At 41.9% G+C, this 22,174-nt stretch overlaps 1 protein-coding gene across 10 annotated transcripts in view; it reads right to left on the bottom strand.

The window, feature by feature from the left end:
• The window catches only part of ralgapa2 (Ral GTPase activating protein catalytic subunit alpha 2), a 616,204-nt gene that overhangs the window by 322,326 nt on the left and 271,704 nt on the right, over window positions 1-22,174 (bottom strand). For 9 of the 10 annotated variants that reach the window (XM_068044400.1, XM_068044396.1, XM_068044394.1 and 6 more), the window contains 2 exons: window positions 20,666-20,833; window positions 539-697 (listed from right to left, as the gene is read on the bottom strand). In XM_068044400.1, coding sequence (XP_067900501.1) covers window positions 539-697; window positions 20,666-20,833 — 327 coding nt within the window. The remainder of the gene's footprint in view (window positions 1-538; window positions 698-20,665; window positions 20,834-22,174) is intronic. The other variant, XM_068044401.1, reaches the window with a different exon arrangement.

Genomic DNA, 22,174 nt, shown 5'->3' with positions numbered 1-22,174 from the left:
GCTGCTTATTCTACATGTTCAAAGCTCATTATATTTATATAACAGTAAACCTAACTGAATAACTAAATTTGTTTTTTTTGGAGATTTGATTCTGGTTTGCTATAACAAATTATGTAGAGTTGTGAATTCAACTTTTCAGTGACCAGCCGTTGCCCACTATTTCAAATAATTTCAATCATATTTACTATGACTGCAACATGCTCATAACACACAGTTTCATAAAAGCTGCTGACATTTTGATCCCTAAACCCATGAAACTTACATTAAGATGTATCTGGTATCAACAAAGGATCAATATTGAAAGAATAATTTCAATGTTCAATGTTTTTTTTGTTTTCTTGCAGATATGTTCATTGTGCAACATTAAGGTAATTCAAATCTGATTTGGGATTTTCAAATGTAAATCACAAAGACTGTGATAAAAATGCAGACTAATGAGGCTGTTTGCACCATATCTTTTCTGAAAGCAGAAAAATCAATGAACCAACTAAATTAATCCCGAGAGAGATTTAAAAAATGAATCAACCGCAAAAAGTACCCAGATCCTCAGGAATTTGCAAGACAGACTGATGCAGTCTTTCATCCAGGAGCGGGGGAGAGTCCTTGGATTCAGGTTGCATGGGGAAAGCTGGAGAAAGGATGGGGAGGTGGGGTTGTGCATAAGTTGCAGAGAGGGTAGGAAGGGCAGTATCAGAACCTAAAAGGGAACAGAAAAATATGCATCATGGGTTTGTTTAAATTAATGCACCAAATTAAATGTACCAAATTAATGTACCATCAGAAAGCTTTGTATGTTCAAGGTAAGTATCTGTCTTTACCAGGGATGAAAAACCTTCTGCAATACTCAGCCTCAGACTGGTCTGCAACATTTTCTTCAGGACAAACATTTTTTTTGGGCTCTCAATAAAATCTTTACATTAACCTAGGATCAAGCTTGTAGGTCAATAAAAACTTTCAAAGCCCTTTGATCTTTTCTAAACAAAATGATCATACATCAGTTGCAATTCACATAGATCTCAGTAACACACATCATTAATTAAATTTAAAATCAGAAGACAATTCAACAATAGTCAGATTTGAATGCTACACTGAATGCTTCTGAATATTTACACATGAAAAGCAAAACGAATAAACTATTGAAGTCACTTGTTGGTCCCTTTTGAAATATGTTACATAAGAAGTGGTGGCATAGTGCTTATATCACTGGACTACAAACCCAGAGGTCCAGGCTAATGCTCCGGGGACATGAGTTCGAATCCCACCATGGCAGGTGGTGAAATCTGAACTAATACTCCTGGAACTAAAATCTAGTCTAATGGCGACCACGAAACCATTGTCAATTGTTGTAAAAACCCATCTGGTTCACTAATGTCCTGGGGAAACAACAGAGGACTCCACGTGATATCAAGAAATGGCTGTAGGTTGCAGAGAGGGTAGGAAGGGTAGAAATGGATACTGCAAAAGCTATGGGCCCTGACAACATTCTGGCAATAGTACTGAAGACTTGTGCTCCAGAACTAGCTGTGCCCCTAGCCAAGCTTTTCGAGTACAGCCATAACACTGGCATCTACCCGGCAATGTGGAAAATTGCCCAGGTACGTCCTGGGCACAAAAAGCAGGACATATCCAACCTGGCCAATTACCACCCTATCAGTCTACTCTCGACCATCAGTAAGGTGATGGAAGGGGTCGTTGACAAAGCTATCAAGCAACACTTGCTCAGCAATAACTTGCTCACTGACACTCAGTTTGGGTTCCGCCAGGGCCACTCATTCCTGACCTCCGCACAGCCTTGGTTCAAACATGGACAAAAGAGCTGAACTCCAGAGGTGCGGTGAGAGTGACTGCCCTTGACATCAAGGCAACATTTGACTGAGTATGGCTTCGAGCCCTAGCAAAACTGGTCAATGGGAATCAGGGGAAAAACTCTCCGCTGGTTAGAGTCACCCCTAGCACAAAGGGAGATGGTTGTGGTTATTGAAGTCGATCATCTCAATGCAAGGACATTACTGCAGGAGTTCCTCAGGATAGTAACCTGGGCCCAACCATCTTCAGTTGCTTCATTAATATCCTTCCCTCCATCATAAGGCCAGAAGTGGGGATGCCATGTTCAGCAACACTTGTGACTCCTCAGATACTGAAGCAGCCCGTGTCCAGATGCAGCAAGACCTGGGCAACATCCAAGCTTGGGCTGAAAAGTGGCAAGTAACATTCACACCACACAAGTGCCAGGCAATGACCATCTCAAACAAGAGAGAATCTAACCATTTCCCCTTGATGTTCAATTGCATTACCATCACTGAATCCCCCACGATCGACATCCTGGGGGTACCACTGACCAGAAACTGAACTGGAGTAGCCGTACAAATACCGTGGCTACAAGTGCAAGTCAGAGGCTAGGAATTATGAGGCGAGTAACTCACCTCCTGTCTCCCCAAAGCCTGTCCGTTATCTACAAGGCACAAGTCAGGAGTGTGATGGAATACTCTCCACTTGCTTGGATGGGTGTAGCTCTAACAAAAGAAGTTCAACATCATCCAGGACAAAGCAGCCTGCTTAAGTGGCACCCCATCCACCATCTTCAACACCAATGCACAGTGGCAGCAGTGTGTACAATATACAAGATGCACTGCAGCAACTCACCTAGGCTCTTTCAACAGCACCTTCCAAACCTGCGATCTCTACCAACTAGAAGGACAAAGGCAGCAGATGCATGGAAACACCACCACCTGCACGTTCCCCTCCAAGCCACACACCATCCTGACTTGGAACTATATTGCCATTCCTTCACTGTCGCTGGGTCAAAATCCTGGAACTCCCTTCCTAACAGCACTGTGGGTGTACCTACACACCAAAGACTGCAGCAGCTCAAGAAGGCAAATCACCACCACCTTCTCAAGGGCAATTAGGGATGGGCAATAAATGCTGGCCTAGCCAGCGAAACCCATGTCCCACGAATAAACAAATAAAAAAAAGTCATTTGAGTTGTTTCTGTAGTAAATCGCAAGATGTTTCACAATTGTTGATTTCTCAAAAGGAAAATTGCAAGCATTATAAGTTTAAGAGTTTGATGATCAAGATAGTTCTAAAATGCAAGCAAAATACTGCAGATGCTGGAAATCTGAAATAAAAACAGGAAGTGCTGGAAATACTCAGCAGGTCAGGCAGCATCTGAGGAAAGAGAAGTAGATTTAACTGAACTGGTCTGATGAAAGGTCACAGACCTGAAACATTAACTCTGCTTCTCTCTCCACAGATGCTGCTTGACCTGCTGAGTATTTCCAGCACTTCCTGTTTTTAGCTCTAAAATGCATTGTGCACAGAAGAGGGAAATTATGTTTAAAACTGCAACCACTGGTCATATCACGGGTGTAGCATTGTATCCAATTCTGGCCATCAAGACACAAGGGCAACTTTCAAACCAACAAATATTGAACAGTGAACAACAATGAGACTAATGCCCAGCTTCCAAGGAACAAGTTAAGAGCAAGATCACAGATGTCCACTTTTCATAAACAAAAAATTACGGAAGGCAATCCACAAAACATGTAAAATTCCCGGAAAATCTCAGAGACCCATGTTATAATAAAATTTGACTTTATTCAGGATCATAAATCAGTGACTCTAATTGTAAATTTCTCACAAAAAATATAGACCTCATGCAATAAAGACAGTATTTCACAATCACTGTCAGCTAGTAGCCCTGACTAGGATTAAATAAAATTGGAGAAACCACTTTTTCAGCCTTGAAAGGTGGCAAATGAGAGGGGACCTTGTGGAAATATACAAGGTAATGAAAGTTTAGAATAAAGACAAACCCAGAATGCTACTTTCTGTGAAATTACACCAAGAGGGCATATATTTAAACTACCGTAAGGTAAATGAAGGATCGATGTCAGGAAGCTCTCTTCACACAGAGTGATCAGCATATTAACTGATCTTCTCAATAGGGTAGTGGAGGAAAGAACTTGAATAGTTTAAGGAACAGTTGGCTGCTGTGATGGAAAGGTGGGAGGGGTGGTGGGGGGGGGGGGGGGGGGGGGTGCGGTTGGAGGAAACTGTAGTGTCTATCTGACTGGATGAGCCAAGGTGAGCTGAAAAGCCTTCATCATCTATACCTATCTTCAGGTCCATCATACTAATAAGTGTAAATTTTACACACAAAGTTAATTAACCTATAAATTTCCCATGTATCCATTACGTTACCCTGAAAAGCATTCTTTCAACATTCCAATATACTCCATAATTACCGTAAAAACCTCAAAGCAAAATGTAATATGCCATAGTGCTCAATGCAATTATATTAAGTTTTAATACTTAAGGCATCATTTGAAATCAACTGTCTCCATATTAATTTATTCAGTCGCACAATAGGGCACATTCGAGTTTACATCCATTATTCTCTTAAATACCCTGGATATTGTTTCTGGATAGAAGTAATTTCACCATTTCGAAAACAATGAGGAATTAATCACTTTCGTTGTTCAGTTATTGATATGCAATCAATCAACAGTGACAATAATTGCAAGAACTAATGCAGGAGAATCATTCATGGTCTGCCCAATTTTTTTAATATAGATTTTCTAAATCTCAGTCACCAATCCATACCACTACTAATACTAAATGCTGTTTCTCAATTCATTTTTGTAGAATATCCAGAGTAACAACATATGTTGCTCGTGTTGCATTGCTTTTATAGTCTGGTAGTTAATTTCTTAATGAGTCATTAATAGCAAAAGGTTATATTAAGAATATTTTATGGTAGAAATAAGGGTACTAACTACTTGAAATTTAATTACAGAAGATGTTTTGTGATCATTAAAAGATTCTATATATAGCTGATTGACAACTACATATAATTCAGTATGTCTTTCTGTGGCAGATGTTATGAAAATCTGTTTAAAACAACTGCTATCATACAACTAATAACATGTATTTTCTAACAAAAACAATTCTCGTGCTCTAAGAGACAATACAAAGTTATAAAAACAATAATGAAACATTAGTAAATATAACTTCATTCACGTGCATTTTAATTTTAGTCCAAATGTGATAAGGCCAATACGGTAGTATCTTCTGGGCCAATATTAACTCATAACAGTGCCCATGTATACTGAAATCTAGTCATTTATATTTCAAATGTATTGAGCTTCACAAATAGTGCATTCAAAAAAATGAAATAGTAGCCAAACATGAATTCATGTCTTTAAAGACCACACAAAAAATTAGTTTTATTCAATTAATAGAATGAAATAACGATACAACTTTCCAAAATGCTCACAGCTGTTATCATTAACCTTGCATTTTGTCGATGTATCCTCATCCCATGCCACATATACATTCCCTTAAAAAATTCACTTACGTTTGTTAGACACGACCCACCCTTTACAAACCTATGTTGGCTCTCTCTAATCAGCTCAAATTTCTCCAAGTGCTCAGTCACTGTCCTTGATTATAGATTCCAATACCTTCCTCTCAACAGATGTTAGACTAACAGGTCTATAATTTTCTGGTTTCTCTCTCTTTCGCCTTTCTTAAATAAAGGAGTTATATTTGCAATTTTCAATCTAAAGTGACAATTTTTGAATGAAGAGCTTTGGAAGATCATGGCTAAAGCAGCAATTTCATCACCTACTTCCTTTAAAACTCTGGGGTGGAAACCATCAGGTCCTGGGGACTTAGGGAGTCACTGGTGCCATTGTTTTTTTAAATACTTTTTTTGGCTTATGTTAACTTAAGCGAGTTCCAGTTCTTGATCCATTACTAGTTTCCCTAGAATGTCAGGTATATTATTTTTTACTGTGAAGACTGACACAAAGTAATTATTCAACGAGTCTACCATTTCCTTTTCACTTACAATATTACACACATCTGTTTTTAAAGGACCCACATTATCTTTGACTGCCCTTTTTCTTCTAATATAACTGTAAAAATGTTGTGTTAATTTTGTTATCCTTCACAAGTTTAAAAAGTGTGGGGGAGTAAGAACAGCAAACTTTCCACAATGGGCCTTTAGGTATAAAAAGAAAGTATTTTAGACAGTGTTCAGTAATGAACCACAGTTGAAAGACAACCTAGAGGTGATGGAACACTTTGTTGATTCGTACCACATTTTTAAAGAACAAAGAACAGTACAGCACAGGAACAGGCCATTCGGCCCTCCAAGCCTGCGCCGATCTTGATGCCTGCCTAAACTGCGCCGATCTTGATGCCTGCCTAAACTAACGCCTTCAGCACTTCCGGGGCCCATATCCCTCTATTCCCTTCCTAGTCATGTAAAATCATGTAAAAAGATTTAAAATCTGTTTAGAGAGTGCCGCATTTTGGTGCCACAAAGCTCAACTTATAGAAATGGAGAGACAGAGTCTGTTAAATTGGAGAGGGGGTTATATGATGAGCATTGCAACACACAGAAGAAATGAGACATCTTAAATAAACTCATGAAAGGATGTACAGAGAAGTGTATGAGAGAATGCCACAGTAGCTTCATGGGGATTTAGTTAGGCAAGTTGTGTTAAAACTAAAGGTATTTTAAGGACCATCAACTGAGTAGTTGTCCTTTGAAAAGTATAAAAAACAGTTAATGTAAACAAAAAGAAATATTACACAAGTTAAAATGAATCTATGAAGGAGGATAGCTGAACATAATCAAAATAATGGGAAAACATTCTTTGGCTTAGACAGAGGCCAGTTTGCAAAAAAACAGGCCTGTTGCAGGGTGACTTGGGCAAAATTATAGACGGCATCAATGGCAAGAGTTCAGCAGATACTTTTCATCTGTTTTTAAACTATGTAAGGACTGGATCTATTGCTTGTATGGCAGATAAATGAAAACACCACTAAGTTGCTTACACATCTGAAGGAGAATGGTATAAGCAAAAATAAGGAGATGAAGGTGGGTAAAACAGCAGAGCCAAATTTAACATTTGAGAGTACAGTCGGAAACAGGTGAGTGTGTTATTATTTTATGAAAGATTCAAACCACAAACTATAGGTTAGTGAGTTTAACTTCATTGATTGGGGAAGGAGAAATCAATTAAAAGTATTATTCGGCTCCTAATTCTACACCCTTTAATTTTCTCCCAGTCTCCAGTGTGGTACTGTACCTTGAAAAAGGCTTTCTGAATGAAGGTCCATGTACACCACATCCAATACATTTCCCCATCCATCACATCTATTACCAGTGCAAAGAACTCTATTATGATTTTTCAATTGTGATCTTTTATGAAATTTATTCCGACTACTTCTATTTTCCTTTTCTGTAGATATGCAACAATTTCTTCCTTAAAGATTTTTAAATGTTCCCTTCCACATATATTAAGCTAACCAGATACCTGGGTTAAGTCTGTCTCCTTTAAACATGTGTACCTCTTCTAAATGAGAGACAAAGCACCATGGTCCAATAGGATATATTCTCACATCCTGAGATAAATTGCTGAGGCTCTGGAAATTATATTTCAGGGCTCCATTGAGTTTGAATGTGTTCTGGAGGATTGAACAGTGGCCAGTGTCGTATTTTTTAATAACTGGCCATTTTTCTGATCACCATTCAAGTCTGAAAAACTAGTAGTGGGCCCAAGTGACATACTGTTGATTTTTTATTTCATATTGATTACATCTGTATTTCATAGAAACAACCTCAAAATAAGTGGTAACAGAGTTGGCATTTGATAAATATTTCTTAAAAGCTACATAGGAGGCCACAAGAGGGCACTTGTCAATGCAACAGTGAAGAATCCAAACAGTGGGAACATCATTACAGCACAAAAGGTGTCGAGGAACTTTAAAGTGGCCGAGGTATCTGAAGACCTGCACTGAAAACTTTGGTTGACAGATTTAGCAGGTATGACGGATGTTTTTGCAATGGAAAGCTGTTTCCAGTGGCGTTCCACAGGGCTCAGTACTGGGTCTCTTGCTGTTTGTGGTATATATTAATGATTTGGACTTAAGTGTGGGAGGCATGATTGGGAAATTTGCTGACAACACAAAAATTGGCCATGTGTACCTCTTCTAAATGAGAGACAAAGCACCATAGCGAGGAGGATAGCCATAGACTCCAGAATATCAATGGTTTGCTTGAGTGGGATGAAAAGTGGCAAATGGAATTCAATCCAGAGAAGTGTGAGTTAATGCTGTTGGGGAGGGTAAATAAAGCGAGGGAATACACAATAAACGGGAAGATATTGAGAGTGGTAGAAGAAGTGGTGAGACACCTTGGAGTGTATGTCCACAGGTCCCTGAAGGTGGCAGGATAGGTAGATAGAGTGAAGAAGGCATAAAGAATGCTTTCCTTTACTGGTTAAGGTGTAGAATACAAAAGCAGGGATGTAATGCTGGAACTGTATAAAAACGCTGGTTAGGTCACAGCTGGAGTATTGCACACAGTTCTGGTCACCACATTACAGGAAGGACATAATTGCTCTGGAGAGAGTACAGAGAAGATTTACAAGAATGTTACCAGGGCTTGAAAGTTGCAGCTATTAGGAAAGATTGGATCGCCTAGGGATGTTTTCCCTAGAACAGAGGAGGCTGAGGGGTGACTCAATTGAGGTGTATAAAATTATGAGGGGCCTAGAGTAGACAGGAAGGATCTGTTTCCCCTAGCGGAGAGGTCAATTACCAGGGGACACAGATTTAAGGTGATTGGTAGAAGGATTAGAGGGGACATGAGGAATAACTTTTTCACCCAGAGGGTGGTGGGGGTCTGGAATTCACTGCAGGAATGGCGGTAGAGGCAGAAACCCTCACTTCTTTTAAAAGATACTTGGACATACACCTGAAGTGCTGTAACCTGCAAGGCTACGGGCCAAGTGCTGGAAGGTGGGATTAGATTGGGCAGCCAGTAAGCCATAACGGGCTGAATGGCCTCCTTCTGTGCCATAATTTTCCTATGGTTGTACGTCATTGGAGCTGACAGGAGGCCCCTAAAAAGTCATCACTCTCGAATGAAGAAAATTTGGGCCTTCTCCTTCATTTCCTGGGACTACCAGCACCTTCCACTGGTAGCCCCTGCACGTGACAGCAATTGGGACAGAAAAAATCCATTAGGCTCCCAGGCTCCCTCTTCTCTGCTGCCTTTTAAATGTGGCAGGTGAGGAAGCAGTGATCAGCAGTAGCTCTTCCTGGGAGAGAAAAGAATCCCCCATGCGACAGTGAAGTGCCATTCGGACTCACCGTTTGCATTTTCCAACATTTTCCACTGCAGTCCTGCCGGATTTCATGCAGATTAATCCTCTAGTGTTTGCCGGATGTAGTCAAGACTATAGCAATCCGAATTAAGGGTAGAAAATAGGGAGATTTACCAAGAAAACAACACAGGTGTGATATAAATAACTTGATGGGGATGAGGAAGCCGTTTAACCGGACAACAGCAGCAGTAAAGTTGTGACCGATAGCGAGCCAGAGAAAGGGGAGTTGGAGTTAAAGAGTGAATTGATAAGAGAGCTGCAGGCATTTATTTTCCTGGGCACAGAGTAAATTTGGCACGGTTGGAAGTAGATCGACAGATATGGATGGCATGCAGAAAACAAAGTGGGTGGAGATGACCATATCCATGGTCAGACCTTGGAGGTGGTGAGGCCATATGAGATGGTGAGGTCAATGGGGTAGGGGTGTTTTATACTAAGCGCTGTTCCTACTCCCAGCACCTGTCAGCTGTGAAACTTATGCGATTTATAAAAAAAACTGACCAACCACACCGCCTTGCTGCTCTCTGCAACCGTCAGAGAGCGACGGGGGGGGGGGGGAAAGAGGGAGAGAGGGGGGAAACGGAGAGGGTGTGGGAGGGACCTAGAGAGGGGAGTGGGGGGAGAGGGGGAACCGAGAGTTGGGGGAACAGAGACGGAGGGAGGAAGAGAGACAGAGAATGCGCGCTTGGGGGTTAGGGTAAGCTGCGCTGGGGTACGGATAACAGAGAGCGCGGGGGAGCGAGAGGGGGAGAGAGCGCGCGCGCGGGGGAGGACAGAGGGAGCGCGCGCGCGGGGGAGGACAGAGGGAGCGCGCGCGCGGGGGAGGACAGAGGGAGTGAGCGCATGCGCGGGGGTGGGGGGGAGGACAGACGGAGCGAGCAAGCGTGCGGGGGAGGACAGACGAAGCGAGCACGCGGGGGAGGACAGACGGAGCGAGTGTGCACTGGGGAGGGGGGGGGAGGGAGGAGGACAGAGGGAGCGAGCGCGCGCTGAGTAGGACAGAGGGAGCGCGCGCACATGCGCAAGGGGGGGACGGACAGAGGGAGCATGCGCACATGCGCGGGGGGGGGGGAAGAGGACAGAGGGAGCGAGTGCGGGGGAGGACAGAGGGAGGGAGGGGGCGAGCGCGCACGCGGGGGAGAACAAAGGGAGGGAGCGAGCGCGCGCGGGAGAGGACAGAGGGTGAGTGATCAAGACTGCTCCTGACAGGTGGTCATCTATCCGGAGTACTCCGCATCGCTGCAATAAACGTTTGGGCAAACACTGACTACTTGTGCAAATAAGAAAATGCCAGATATCTCATTAAATCAGTTTCCAACATAGTGATGAGAAACTAAGTCAATAAATGAATCTTCTTTCTCAATTAAAGCTTCTTCACAAAAATGCACTTTTTTTTTGTTTGATTAACAGTAAGGTCATTTTTTCGTGCCTTTATCTTTCCGAAATGAAAGACAAAAACTGGCAATGTGGCCCCCTCAGGCGAAAAGGTTGGACAACCCTCTTGTAAAAGCTTTTACAGAGTTAGTTACTTTTTAATAGTTTCAAAGAAATCTAGTTTTATATTGTTAGTCACTAAATCAAACATTTTACAAATGTGTTGCTAAAACGACACCAAACTTAGCATTGCAAGACTTCAGTGTGAAGCGGCAGTCATTACATTTTTCCAAGATGTCGCTCTTGGTTATGCCAGGGATGAGCTGATTAATAAAGACAGGGACATCATACCAAATTATTAGAACGATTGCTTAAAACTTGAATACTGCTAAATCTGCATCTAACTTGATCAATTCTTTTTCTTCACTTGAATTCTCTGTGGTCCTATACAGGGTTGGCAGGACAAAGCTGGCAGTCAATCACATGGGACGAATGACACAGTTAGGTATGTCTCGGTCAATATAAATTTGGGCTAATTATAACAAACATGACTGCAATTATGGTTGATGGAAGGGTTACTCAAAGTTTGTCCAAAAAATTACAGGAAGTAAAATGGCATTTTAAGGGAATGCATGCATGCTGTTGGCAAGACTTTGTAGATTTTATACTAAGTAGTTAAAACTCGGCTTTAAAAATGAAAAACTGCACTTTCCATCACATACTGCAGTCCGACAGATCATATTTTATTATAAGAATAGTGTAAAAGCACTGCTCAGTGGTATCCAATGCTCCCAAAGAATCCCACATCATCTGTGCACTGCAGTGGTTCCAAAACAAGAGCAGGAATAGTCTGGTGATCACAATACAAGACAACTATTTTGAGGCAAGATAGATACATGAGTCTGTGGATTTTATGTTCTATTTTTTACAAAACCTTTCAATGGAATATTCACTTAAGATGTGTTTCCATTTAAAATTTCATTTTGAAAAGTCTTTGTGTAGTTTATGCTGTGGAGCCCTTTTAGATCAATGTTCATTTCACCCAGAAAAAGGTAAAAAGAATATGACAGCAATACAAGATATTCATACACAAAAAATGAAAATGTTTGGTGCAGACCTACCTCCTCTGGCAGTATGTTTACATAAACACACAACAGAAAATTTTCAAAAGGTACTCAAGATATCTAGAGGCATAATTAGAATTAGCCAAGTCCTTGGAATTTGAAGCTCAGAATTGATTCCCTAATGATTATTTTTTATTGTACTTTGGAAAATTGACAAGCAATTTGATTTTATATGGCCGTGATCTAAAATTATCCAAACATTTTCACTGGTTTAGGTTTCCAAAATGTTTGCCATGCACTGAGTTTTCCACTTTTGTGCTCAGCAACCTGCAATTATCCTCCTACTGAAGTGATTGAGCAGAAAAATCATGAGTTGGCTAGCGCAGAAACAGAAAACCCAAGCCCAGATGTTGACTTTTCAGTCATTCACAGTAGGTGATGTTATGACACGGTGTCTCATCGTGGTATGCTTTGCCCTGATTCAATCTCATTCCGATCCCTTCAAAATACCAGCTTGTGTAACTGCTAGATCCCACTACCCAGCCAACAACTTAAAAACTCTTCTCCTGCCTATAACTTGAAAGCAATCACAAGTGGAACAGCAACCTGCAGCCCAGGCCAGATTCCTACGCCGCCTGCCATCCCTCACTTAAAACAGGGGGAGAAGAGAAAGAGTGCCAGACAAGTAGAAGAGCAGAGAAAAAGAGCTGGGAATAGCTAGAAGGAAAAACAGAAAAGAGAAAGAAAAGAGGACAAAGACTGATATTCAGCTGCTTTATCAATGACTTTCCCTCCATAAGGTCAGAAATGGGGATGTTTGCTGATGATTGTACCATTCACAACTCCTCAGATACTGAAGCAGTCCATGCTTACATGTAGCAAGACCTGGACAACATTCAGGCTTGGGCTGATAAGTGGCAAGTAACATTCACACCACACAAGTGACAGGCAATGATCATCTCCAATAAGAGAAAATCTAACCATCTCCCCTCAACATTCAACGGCATTACGATCGCTGAATCCCCCACCATCAACTTCCTGGGGGTTGTCATTGGCCAGAAACTGAACTGGACTAGCCACATAAATACAGTGGCTATAAGAGCAGGGCAGAGGCTGAGAATTCTGCAGCGAATAATTTGCCTCCTGACTCCTCAAAGGCTGTCCTCCATCGACAAGACTCATGTCCAGAATGTGATGGAATACTCTCCACTTGCCTGGTTGAGTGCAGCTCCAACAACACTCAAGAAGCTCGACTCCGTCCAGGTCAAAGCATCCCGCTTGATTGGCACCCCATCCACCGCCTTAAACATTCACTGCCTGTACGACTGGCGCACTATGGCTGTAGTGTGTACCATCTACACGATTTACTACAGCAACTTGCCAAGTCTCCTTCAACAGCACCTCCCAAGCCCACAACCTATACCACAGGACGAGGGCAGCAGACACATGGGATCACCACACCGCCAGGTCACACAGCTTTCTGACTTGGAAATATATTGCCATTTTTCATCACTGTCAAGGGGTAAGCATGTAGATTCAAAAAAGGAGCGGGTCAGGGATAGATCCTTAGAGGACATCAGAGGTAACAGTGCAGAAAGGAGTAGAAAAGCCATTGCAGATGATTCTCTGGATATGACAGGAGAGATATGAATGAAATTACACAAGTGCAGTACCACCCAATCGGATACCAGTGGAAAGGCATTGAAGCAAAATTTCAGTGGTCAACCATGTCAGTCTGAACAATCTGGTTCAGACTGAGACAATGGCCAGGGAGAATTGGTGGTGAACGTACAAAGTTTGTATGGGCTGAAGAGGACCTTCCCAATGTGGTGGAAGGTGGAGCTGGGTGGTGTCATTGGTATGCATTTGGAAGTTGATCCTATGGCTTCGGATGATGTTATTAATGGGCTGCATGCAAGTAACAGTAAACTGCCCTCACTCTCCTCTGCCAAAACCATTTACTGTCAGGATTATCCAATAGATCAAAGATAATGCTAACGTCCTTTCTCCAATACCAGGCATCTTTTTAAACATCCCCCTACGCCCTCACTGCCAACCCTGGACTTCTTTCTGACTAAGATTGAGACCATCCATTCAGCTGACTCTGGTACTGCTCCCCCTGCCCTAGCCCTGTTCCTTTCTCTATCTTCTCTTCTATCTCCCCAATTGCCTTCTCCAAGTTCATCATGTACCTACAATGTCTCCCAGTTCCCTAAGGCCTAAATTAAAATTCTCGTCCTTGCGCTGAAATCGCTCCAAAGGCTCACCCTCCCTATCTAAAACTCTCCTCCATGCCTCAGTTACCTTTAGATTTGACTATTCCAATGCTCTCCTAGCCAGCCTCCCACCTTCCACCCTACATAACTTGTGCTCACTCAAAACTCTGCTGCCTGTATCTTAACACTCCCAATCTTGTTCACCTATCACCTGTTCTTGCTGACCTTCACTAGCCCCATGTCCAGCAATGCCTTAATTTTAAAATCCTCATCCTTGTTTTCAAATCCCTCCATGGCCTTGCCCTTTCCTATCTGTGTAGCCTCCTCCAACCCCACAACCTTTGTGATCTCTGCACTCCTCCAATTCTGGACTAAAAACAGACAATGCTGGAAATGCTCAGCAGGTGTGGCAGCATCTGTGGAGGGAGAAACAGGGTTAACGCTTCAGTTCAATGATCCTTCATCAAAACTGGTAAAAGTTACTGGGAGTGACAACACCTTGAAGGGGTGCTGTCCAGGCGATGGCAACAATGGGCATGGGACTGCACAGGAGGGAGCACCAAAGTGCTGAAATGCAGTTGTTATAGGTGATTCCATAGTCAAGGGACAGACAAGCATTTCTGTAACCGTTATTGTGAGTCCCACATGATGTGTTGCCTTGCTGGTGCCAGGGTAAAGGACATTACAGAGAGGGTGCAGAATTTTCTGCAGGGGGAAGGGAGTGAGCCAGAAGCTGTGATACACATTGGCACCAACGACATAGCAGGAGCAGCTACTGCGGTCCTAAGGTCAGATTTTCAGGAGCAGGACCTCGGAGGTAATAGTAATCTCTGGATTCTCCCATTGCCACGTGCTAGCAAGAGTAGAGATAGGAAGACAGGGAGAATAAATGTGTGGCTTGAAATATGTTGCAGGAGGGAGGGCTTTAGATTCTTGGGGCATTGGGACCTGTTCTGGGGAAGAAGGCACCTATTCAAAAGGAATGGTTGCACCTCAACAGAACTGGGACCAATGTCCTCACAGGGAGATTCACTAGTGTGATTGGGAGGGTTGAAACTAAATTGGCAGGGGGGTGGGAACCAGCATATAGAATTAAAAAAAAGAGGAATATGATGCATAGAGAGTGTTGGACAGTACTAGAGAAGGGAGTAGTTCCATATTCGATAGCAGCAGGCTGAGAAGGATTACGAGGAACACAGAGACAATTACAATGCATGTACGTAAACGCACAAAGTGTGGTGAATGAGGTTAGTGATCTACAAGCAAAAATAGCAGTGTGGGAATATGATGTAGTGGCAATAATGGAAACGTGACCTAAAAATAGCGAGGACTGGGTGCTTAATATGCAAAGATATAAAATGTTCAGAAAAGACAGAAAAGGAAAAAAGGGAGTTGGGGTGGCAGTACTGATTAGAGAAGACTTTGTAGCGTTGGAAAGGGAGGATGTCCTTGAGGGGGCAAGGACAGAATCCATTTGGTAAGAGTTGAGAAACAAAAGGGGTATGATGACGCAGATTCTATAGGCCTCCAAACAGTGAGAGAGATTGAGGAGCAAATCTGCAAGGAAATCACAGAGATGTGCAAGAACTATAGAGTGGTGATATTGGGGGACTTTAATTGCTCTAATATTGATTGGGATAATGTTAGAGTAAATGGTAAGAAGGGGGAGGAATTTCCGAAATGTTTTCAAGAGAACTTCCTTGATCAGTATGTTCGCAGCCCAACTAGAAAGGAGGCATTGCTGGATTTGGTGCTGGGGAAAGAGGTGGACCAATTTTTAAAAATGTTTTTCATTCATGGGATGTGGGCGCCACTGGCTAGGGCAGCATTTGTTGCCCATCCCTAATTGCCCTTGAGAAGGTGGTGGTGAGCTGCCTTCTTGAACCGCTGCAATCCATGTGGGGTAGGAGTACCCACAGTGCTGTTAGGAAGGGAGTTCCAGGATTTTGACCCAGCAACAGCGAAGGAACGGCGATATAGTTCCAAGTCAGGATGGTGTGTGGCTCGGAGGAGAACTTGCAGGTGGTGGTGTTCCCAACCATTTGCTGCCCTTGTTCATCTAGGTGGTAGAGGTCGTGGATTTAGAAGGTGCTGTCTAAGGAGCCTTGGTGCGTTGCTGCAGTGCATCTTGTAGATGGTACACACTGCTGCCACTGTGCGTCGGTGGTGGAGGGAGTGAATGTTTGTGGATGGGGTGCCAATCAAGCAGGATGCTTTGTCCTGGATGGTGTCAAGCTTCTTGAGTGCTGTTGTAGCTGCACCCATTCAGGCAAGTGGACAGTATTCCATCACACCCCTGACTTGTGCCTTGTGGATGGAGGACAGGCTTTGGGGAGTTAGGAGGTGAGTTACTTGCCACAGGATTCCTAGCCTCTGACCTGCTCTGGCAGTCATGGTATTTATATGGCTACTCCAGTTCAGTTTCTGGTCAATGGTAACCCCCAGGATGTTGATAGTGGGTGATTCAGCGATCGTAATGCCATTGAATGCCAAGGGAAGATGGTTAGATTCTCTCTTGTGGGAGATGGTCATTGCCTGGCACTTGCGTGGCGCGAATGTTACTTGCCACTTAGCAGCCCAAGCCTGGATATTGTCCTGGTTTTGCTGCATTTCTACATGGACTGAGGAGTCACAAATGGTGCTGAACATTGTGCAATCATCAGCAAACATCCCCACTTCTGACCTTATGAAGGAAGGTCAATGATGAAGCAGCTGAAGATGGTTGAGCCTAGGACACTACCCTGAGGAACTCCTGCAGTGATGTCCTGGAGCTGAGATGATTGACCTCCAACAACCACAACCATCTTCCTTTGCGCTAGATATGACTCTAACCAGCGGAGAGTTTTCCCCCCAAATCCCATTGACTTCAGTTTTGTTAGGGCTCCTTGATGCCATACTCGGTCAAAAGCTGCCTTGGAGTCGAGGGCAGTCACTCTCACCTCATCGCTTGAGTTCATCTCTTTTGTCCATGTTTGAACCAAGGCTGCAATGAGGTCAGGAGCTGAGAGGCCCTGGCGGAACCCAAACTGAGCGCCACTGAGCAGGTTATTGCTAAGCAAGTGCTGCTTGATGACACTGTTGATGACACCTTCCATCACTTTACTGATGATTGAGAGTAGACTGATGTGGCAGTAATTGGCTGGGTTGGACTTGTCCTGCTTTTTGAGTACAGGACACACCTGGGCAATTTTCCACATTGCCGGGTAGATGCCATTGTTGTAGCTGTACTGGAACAGCTTGGCTAGGGGAATGTCAATGGGGAAGACTTGGGTAACAGCAATCATTGTATCGCAAGGTTTAGACTAGTAATGCAGAAAAGCAAGGAATGAAATAACATCTGGATTAGAAGAGGACTTATTTCAACGCAGTGAGAAGGTATCTAGCCAGGGTAAAATGGAAACAAAAACGAACAGGAAATTCTGCATCAGAACAATGGGTTATCTTTAAGGAAGGGATGCTTCAGAAACAGGCTAGGTACATTCCAACAATGGTGATAGGTAGAGGTGGAACAAAAAACAAAGCTCCTTGGATGACCAGGGAGATGCAGATTATGATGAAACAAAAAACGAGGGTGTATGATCCATGTCAGGTGAATTCTTCAAGTGAGAACCAGGCCACATACAATAAATTGAGGGGGGAGGTGAAGAGGAAAATAAGACCAGCAAAGAGAGAACATGAGAACAGAATGGCGGTCAACATAAAAGGGAACACAAAAATTTTCAACCGGCATGTAAATAGTAAGCAGCTAGTAAGAGGCGGAGTGAGACCTATTAGAGACAAAGAGGCTAATATATGCTTCGAGGCACAGGGCAAGACTAAAATATTTAATGAGTCCTTTGTATTAGCATTTATTAAAGAAGAGGAATCTGACAAAACAATTTGTATAAGCATCAAGATTAGATGCAATGGATTGGGTAAAAATTGAGAGCAGGGGGGTACTAAAAAGGCTGGTTATGGTTAGGGTAGATATGGTCCAGATGGTTTACATCCCAGGTTGCTAAAGAAAGTAGGGGTGGAGATAGCATAAGGGCTTGCCATAATCTTCCAATCTTCCCTGCATACAGGGAAGTTGCCAGAGGATTGGCATGTGGCAAATGTAACACCCCTATTCAGGAAAGGGTGGAAGGACAGTCCTAGCAACGACAGGCCAGTTAATTTATCAGTAGCGGCTAAGGTTTTAGAAAAAATAATCGGGGAAAAAAAAAAAATCAACAGACACTTGGAGAGGTTTGACTTAATTAAGGAGAGTCAACACAGATTTGTAAAAGGGAGATCATGCTTGACTAAACTGATGGAATTTTTTGATGAAGTAACAGAGAAGGTTGATGAAGAGAATGTAGTGGATATTGTTCATATTGATTTTAAGGAAGTGTTTGATAAAGTACCACATAAAAGGCTGGCTAACAAAATTGAGGCTCATGGAACAGGATCAGTGTCCAATTGGACAAAAAATTGGCTTTTGGACAGAAAACAGCAAGTCGTGGTAAATGGTTGTTTTTCAGACTGGAGGATGGTAGATAGTGGTGTTCCCCAAGGGTCAGTGCTGAGGCCACTGCTTTTTAGACAAGGAAAAGCTGTTCCATTAACTAATGGTACAAGGACTAGAGGGCACAGATTGAAGGTTTTAGTCAAGAGATGCAGAAGGAATATGAGGAACAACTTTTTTATGCAGCAGGTGATAATGACCTGGAACTCGCTGCCCACAACGGTGGTGGAGAGAAGACAATCAATGATTTCAAAAGGAAATTGGATAGTCACTTGAAGGAAATAAACTTGCAGGGCTATGGGGATCGAGCGGGGGAGTGGGATTGACTAGATTGCTCCATGGAGAGTCAGCATGGACTCAACGGGCCTAATGGCCTCCTTCTGTGCCAGGAATTATTCTAAATGTAATAGATATTAAGTAGATCAAATGGAGGAGGGTGTAAAAAAGAGCAAAAGGGAAGGTCTGTGACAGGACGAAGAGGGAAGGCATTAAATGACACAAGAGCTGGTGGTGCAGAGCCAAAGGGAGTGGTAATGGGACAAGAGGTGCTGTTAATGGCAGAATAATGAACACCTGCCGTCCGAAAGCAAAAGAAGGGGGACGAATAGAGAAAATAAGATTGATTCCAAAACATGATTAGAAAAGAAATCAAAATGGGGACCTGAGTATATTGTGTTTTTATTTCAGATTTCCAGCATTTGCAGTATTTTGCATGTGTTCCAATTCTGGACTTCTGCGCATTCCTGATTTTAATCACTCCACCATTGGCAGTGTGCTTTCAGTTGCCTTTAAACTAAACTCTGGAATTCTTCCCTAAATCTCTCTGCCCCTCTCTCCTCTTTTAAGATGCAACCAAAAACCTCCCTCGTTGATAAAGCTTTTGGTCATCTTTCTTAATTTCTCTTTCAATGGCTCGATGTCAAAAATGTCAATAACGTTTGTTATTGCTATTCTTCTTGTTACATGCCTTGGAATGTTCTACTATGTTACATATGTTATATAAATCTAAGTTGTTGTTGTTTAAGTTATCTCTGTAACCTCCTTTTGCCACATCATTGGAACTGCATTTTCAACTGCCATGATACCACTGTCTGGAATTCCCTTCCTAAATCCTTCCTCCTCATTTAAAATCTTCCATAAAACCCCAACTACTTCGACCAAATTTTTGGTTTCCCCCCCCCCCCCCCCCACCACCTCTTCCCCTTTGGCTTGGTGTCCAACATCCCTCTGCCACTGAAGAGCCTTGGGATATTTTTCTACATTAAAAGATGCTATATAAATTAAGTTGTTATACAGTAAATAAACTATAATGTTGAACTCTAAATGAAATACACTGTGGCTAGTTTTACCACAGAAAATAAGCTACTCTAATTGGGGGTGTTTATTTTCTTTGCTTTGAGTTATTGTTCTTTCATTTATTTGCATCACATATTTTTAAGTACAATCACCAGGTCTTACATCTGAAAATAGAGGCTGCCTGGGAGCCCAGATCATCCTTCTTTCAGGTAAAGGAAGCCAGTGTTGGAGAAAGGAAGGAAACCAAAGCAGCTGTGAATATTTTTTGGAAAGATTCTCTTCCAAGATAGCAATAATACATAAAAACTACATTCAATCCAAAATATACTTCGTACCACTTATAGAATCTTAGATATTTCTGCAGAAAAATGCCATTCAGGCCATCATTTTTGCAGCGATACTATTTCTACTTCAAAGCTGTCTAATTAATCCAATTGCCATACTCCTTCCCTATAACCTTTGATATTTCACTTCATGTGGTTATTTAATTATTTCAATGTTGCCATTGTTGTAAATATATTTCATATCCTAATGACACTTTGTGGAAAAAAATATTCTAACAATCTCCTCATGCCACTCGTCCTAATCTTATATTAGTGTGCTTGATTCATCTTTCAATATTTACCTTCTCAAACCCTTCAACATTTTTAATTTCCCCTTTAATCTTACACTTAACTTTCAATTCCATCAACAAAACTATTTTCTCTATCCGCTAGAAGCCCTGTAAAGCTACAATACACCTATTCTATCCTACATGCTTTTCAATATGGGGTTCCCAAAACTGCAAACAGTACTCCAACAGTGGCCTAGCCAACATCTTATACCGATTCATCATTTCCACTTTGCCTTTCTATTCAATGTCTATGTTTGTAAATTTTCCCATAACAACCAAATCATCTTGTTTAAATAAGAAATGAATGCCCCAAACTTTCTACAGGTTACAGAAAGTGCAAGTTTCTAATGCATAACCAAAACTCTATTTAAAGAATATATAAACAAATGCAGGTTAACTCACCAATTCTGTCCAACTATATCCCCTACCTGCAAGAGTGGTAGCATTGGGAGAGCTAAGCCGCTGCCCATTGTGTGCTGTATTTGCATCAATTGCAACATCAGATCCTTCATCAAATGTCTTCCACTGAGTTAAGGATATCTCAGTTTCATTAAAACTATTAAAATCATTGGATGTTTCGCTACTGATACTCTCACCTACGTGTTAGCAGAAAAAGTAAATTAGTTATTTTTACATCTATAGAATGTTGATTTACCCTCCAAAGTCAGATAAAATCCATGCAATTGTTTTAAAATGCAAATTTTATATAAAATTACATTTTTGGTGCTTGATATTTGTTTGTTTAGAAAGGCATTTCAAACTGAAAATGGCATTTCGAACATTTAACCTTTAGAAGTTTTCATATTGCTCCCGATAACTTGATTAATGCATTAATTCACTTATCACAATTACAAAGTAGAAAAAAATCAGAAGATAATTGGATCATTCTGTACACAACTGCAAATGTAACAAAAAAGCAGTTTGAAAAAAATTAGCTTGGCATCCAGTGGCTACATTAATGCCCGAACACCTCAGTATTTACAGTCCACTATTGACCAGTAATCACCTGGTCCTTGGCACTTAATTTATGTCCCCCACCTGCATGATGTATTTCTAATTTTCCCTTCATTACTGTCTAGCTATTTGTGTGACTGTTAAATATTGCTACTTCCTTCCTGTCTTTAAAGCAACTTTGGTAACACTTTGGGAGAGCTGCTCTAGACTCTCACGTGATGAAAAGATTCTTGTTTTGTACGGAGGGAAATACAGGAGTCCTTGAATGTGATCTCTAACTCTTATTGAAAGAGCAGGAATAATAAGCAGTAATAAACATGGAAATCTACAATGGCTGAGAAGGGAATCAAATAGGTGGCCCATCAATTTGAAGACCTCGGGTTCCATGAGTGTAAAAACCACAAGGGCAAAGAATGCCACAGCACACCCTTAAGCTCCACAGACATTAGCAGGGCACAGAACATAAGAAAGTGCAAGAGATGGATCAACTGCAGTATTGTCTAAATAAGCAAAAACAGCCCCATCAAAACAACTTGAAATGATGGGTCAATTTGTATGCCTTTCCTAGATGGGGAACAAATGTTCCAATGCAGGTGATATGATCATGCCAAGCAGGAGATCTAGCCATCAATCCACCAGCAGAACTGAAGAATGACACTCCTCTATACCCCCATCCCCCACACCCTCAAACAGTCCTGGAAAGAAGTCACCAGAGGATGGAAAGGCCATTGCAAATTTGATGATCAAACATATTCCCTGACATGGGGTGATGGAGTAGGAATTCCTCAATTTAAATCTGAAAAGCCACATAATGAAAGAGTAAATTTGAACAGAAATTTTCCCAATAGATGAAATGTCAGTCATACTTCAGTTCATCAATGGCAACTTCAGTTGAGCCATCACCCCAGCTAAAGCAGAAGAAAGGGAGTTTAAGTCTGAGGATAGGTCTGAAATTGGAAAATGGAAAAACCTAGTTGATGCAA

The sequence above is a fragment of the Heterodontus francisci genome, chromosome 13 (genome assembly GCF_036365525.1).
Source record: "Heterodontus francisci isolate sHetFra1 chromosome 13, sHetFra1.hap1, whole genome shotgun sequence".
In the NCBI taxonomy this organism is placed as follows: domain Eukaryota; kingdom Metazoa; phylum Chordata; class Chondrichthyes; order Heterodontiformes; family Heterodontidae; genus Heterodontus; species Heterodontus francisci.
This window is presented reverse-complemented; position numbering and strand designations above follow the sequence as displayed.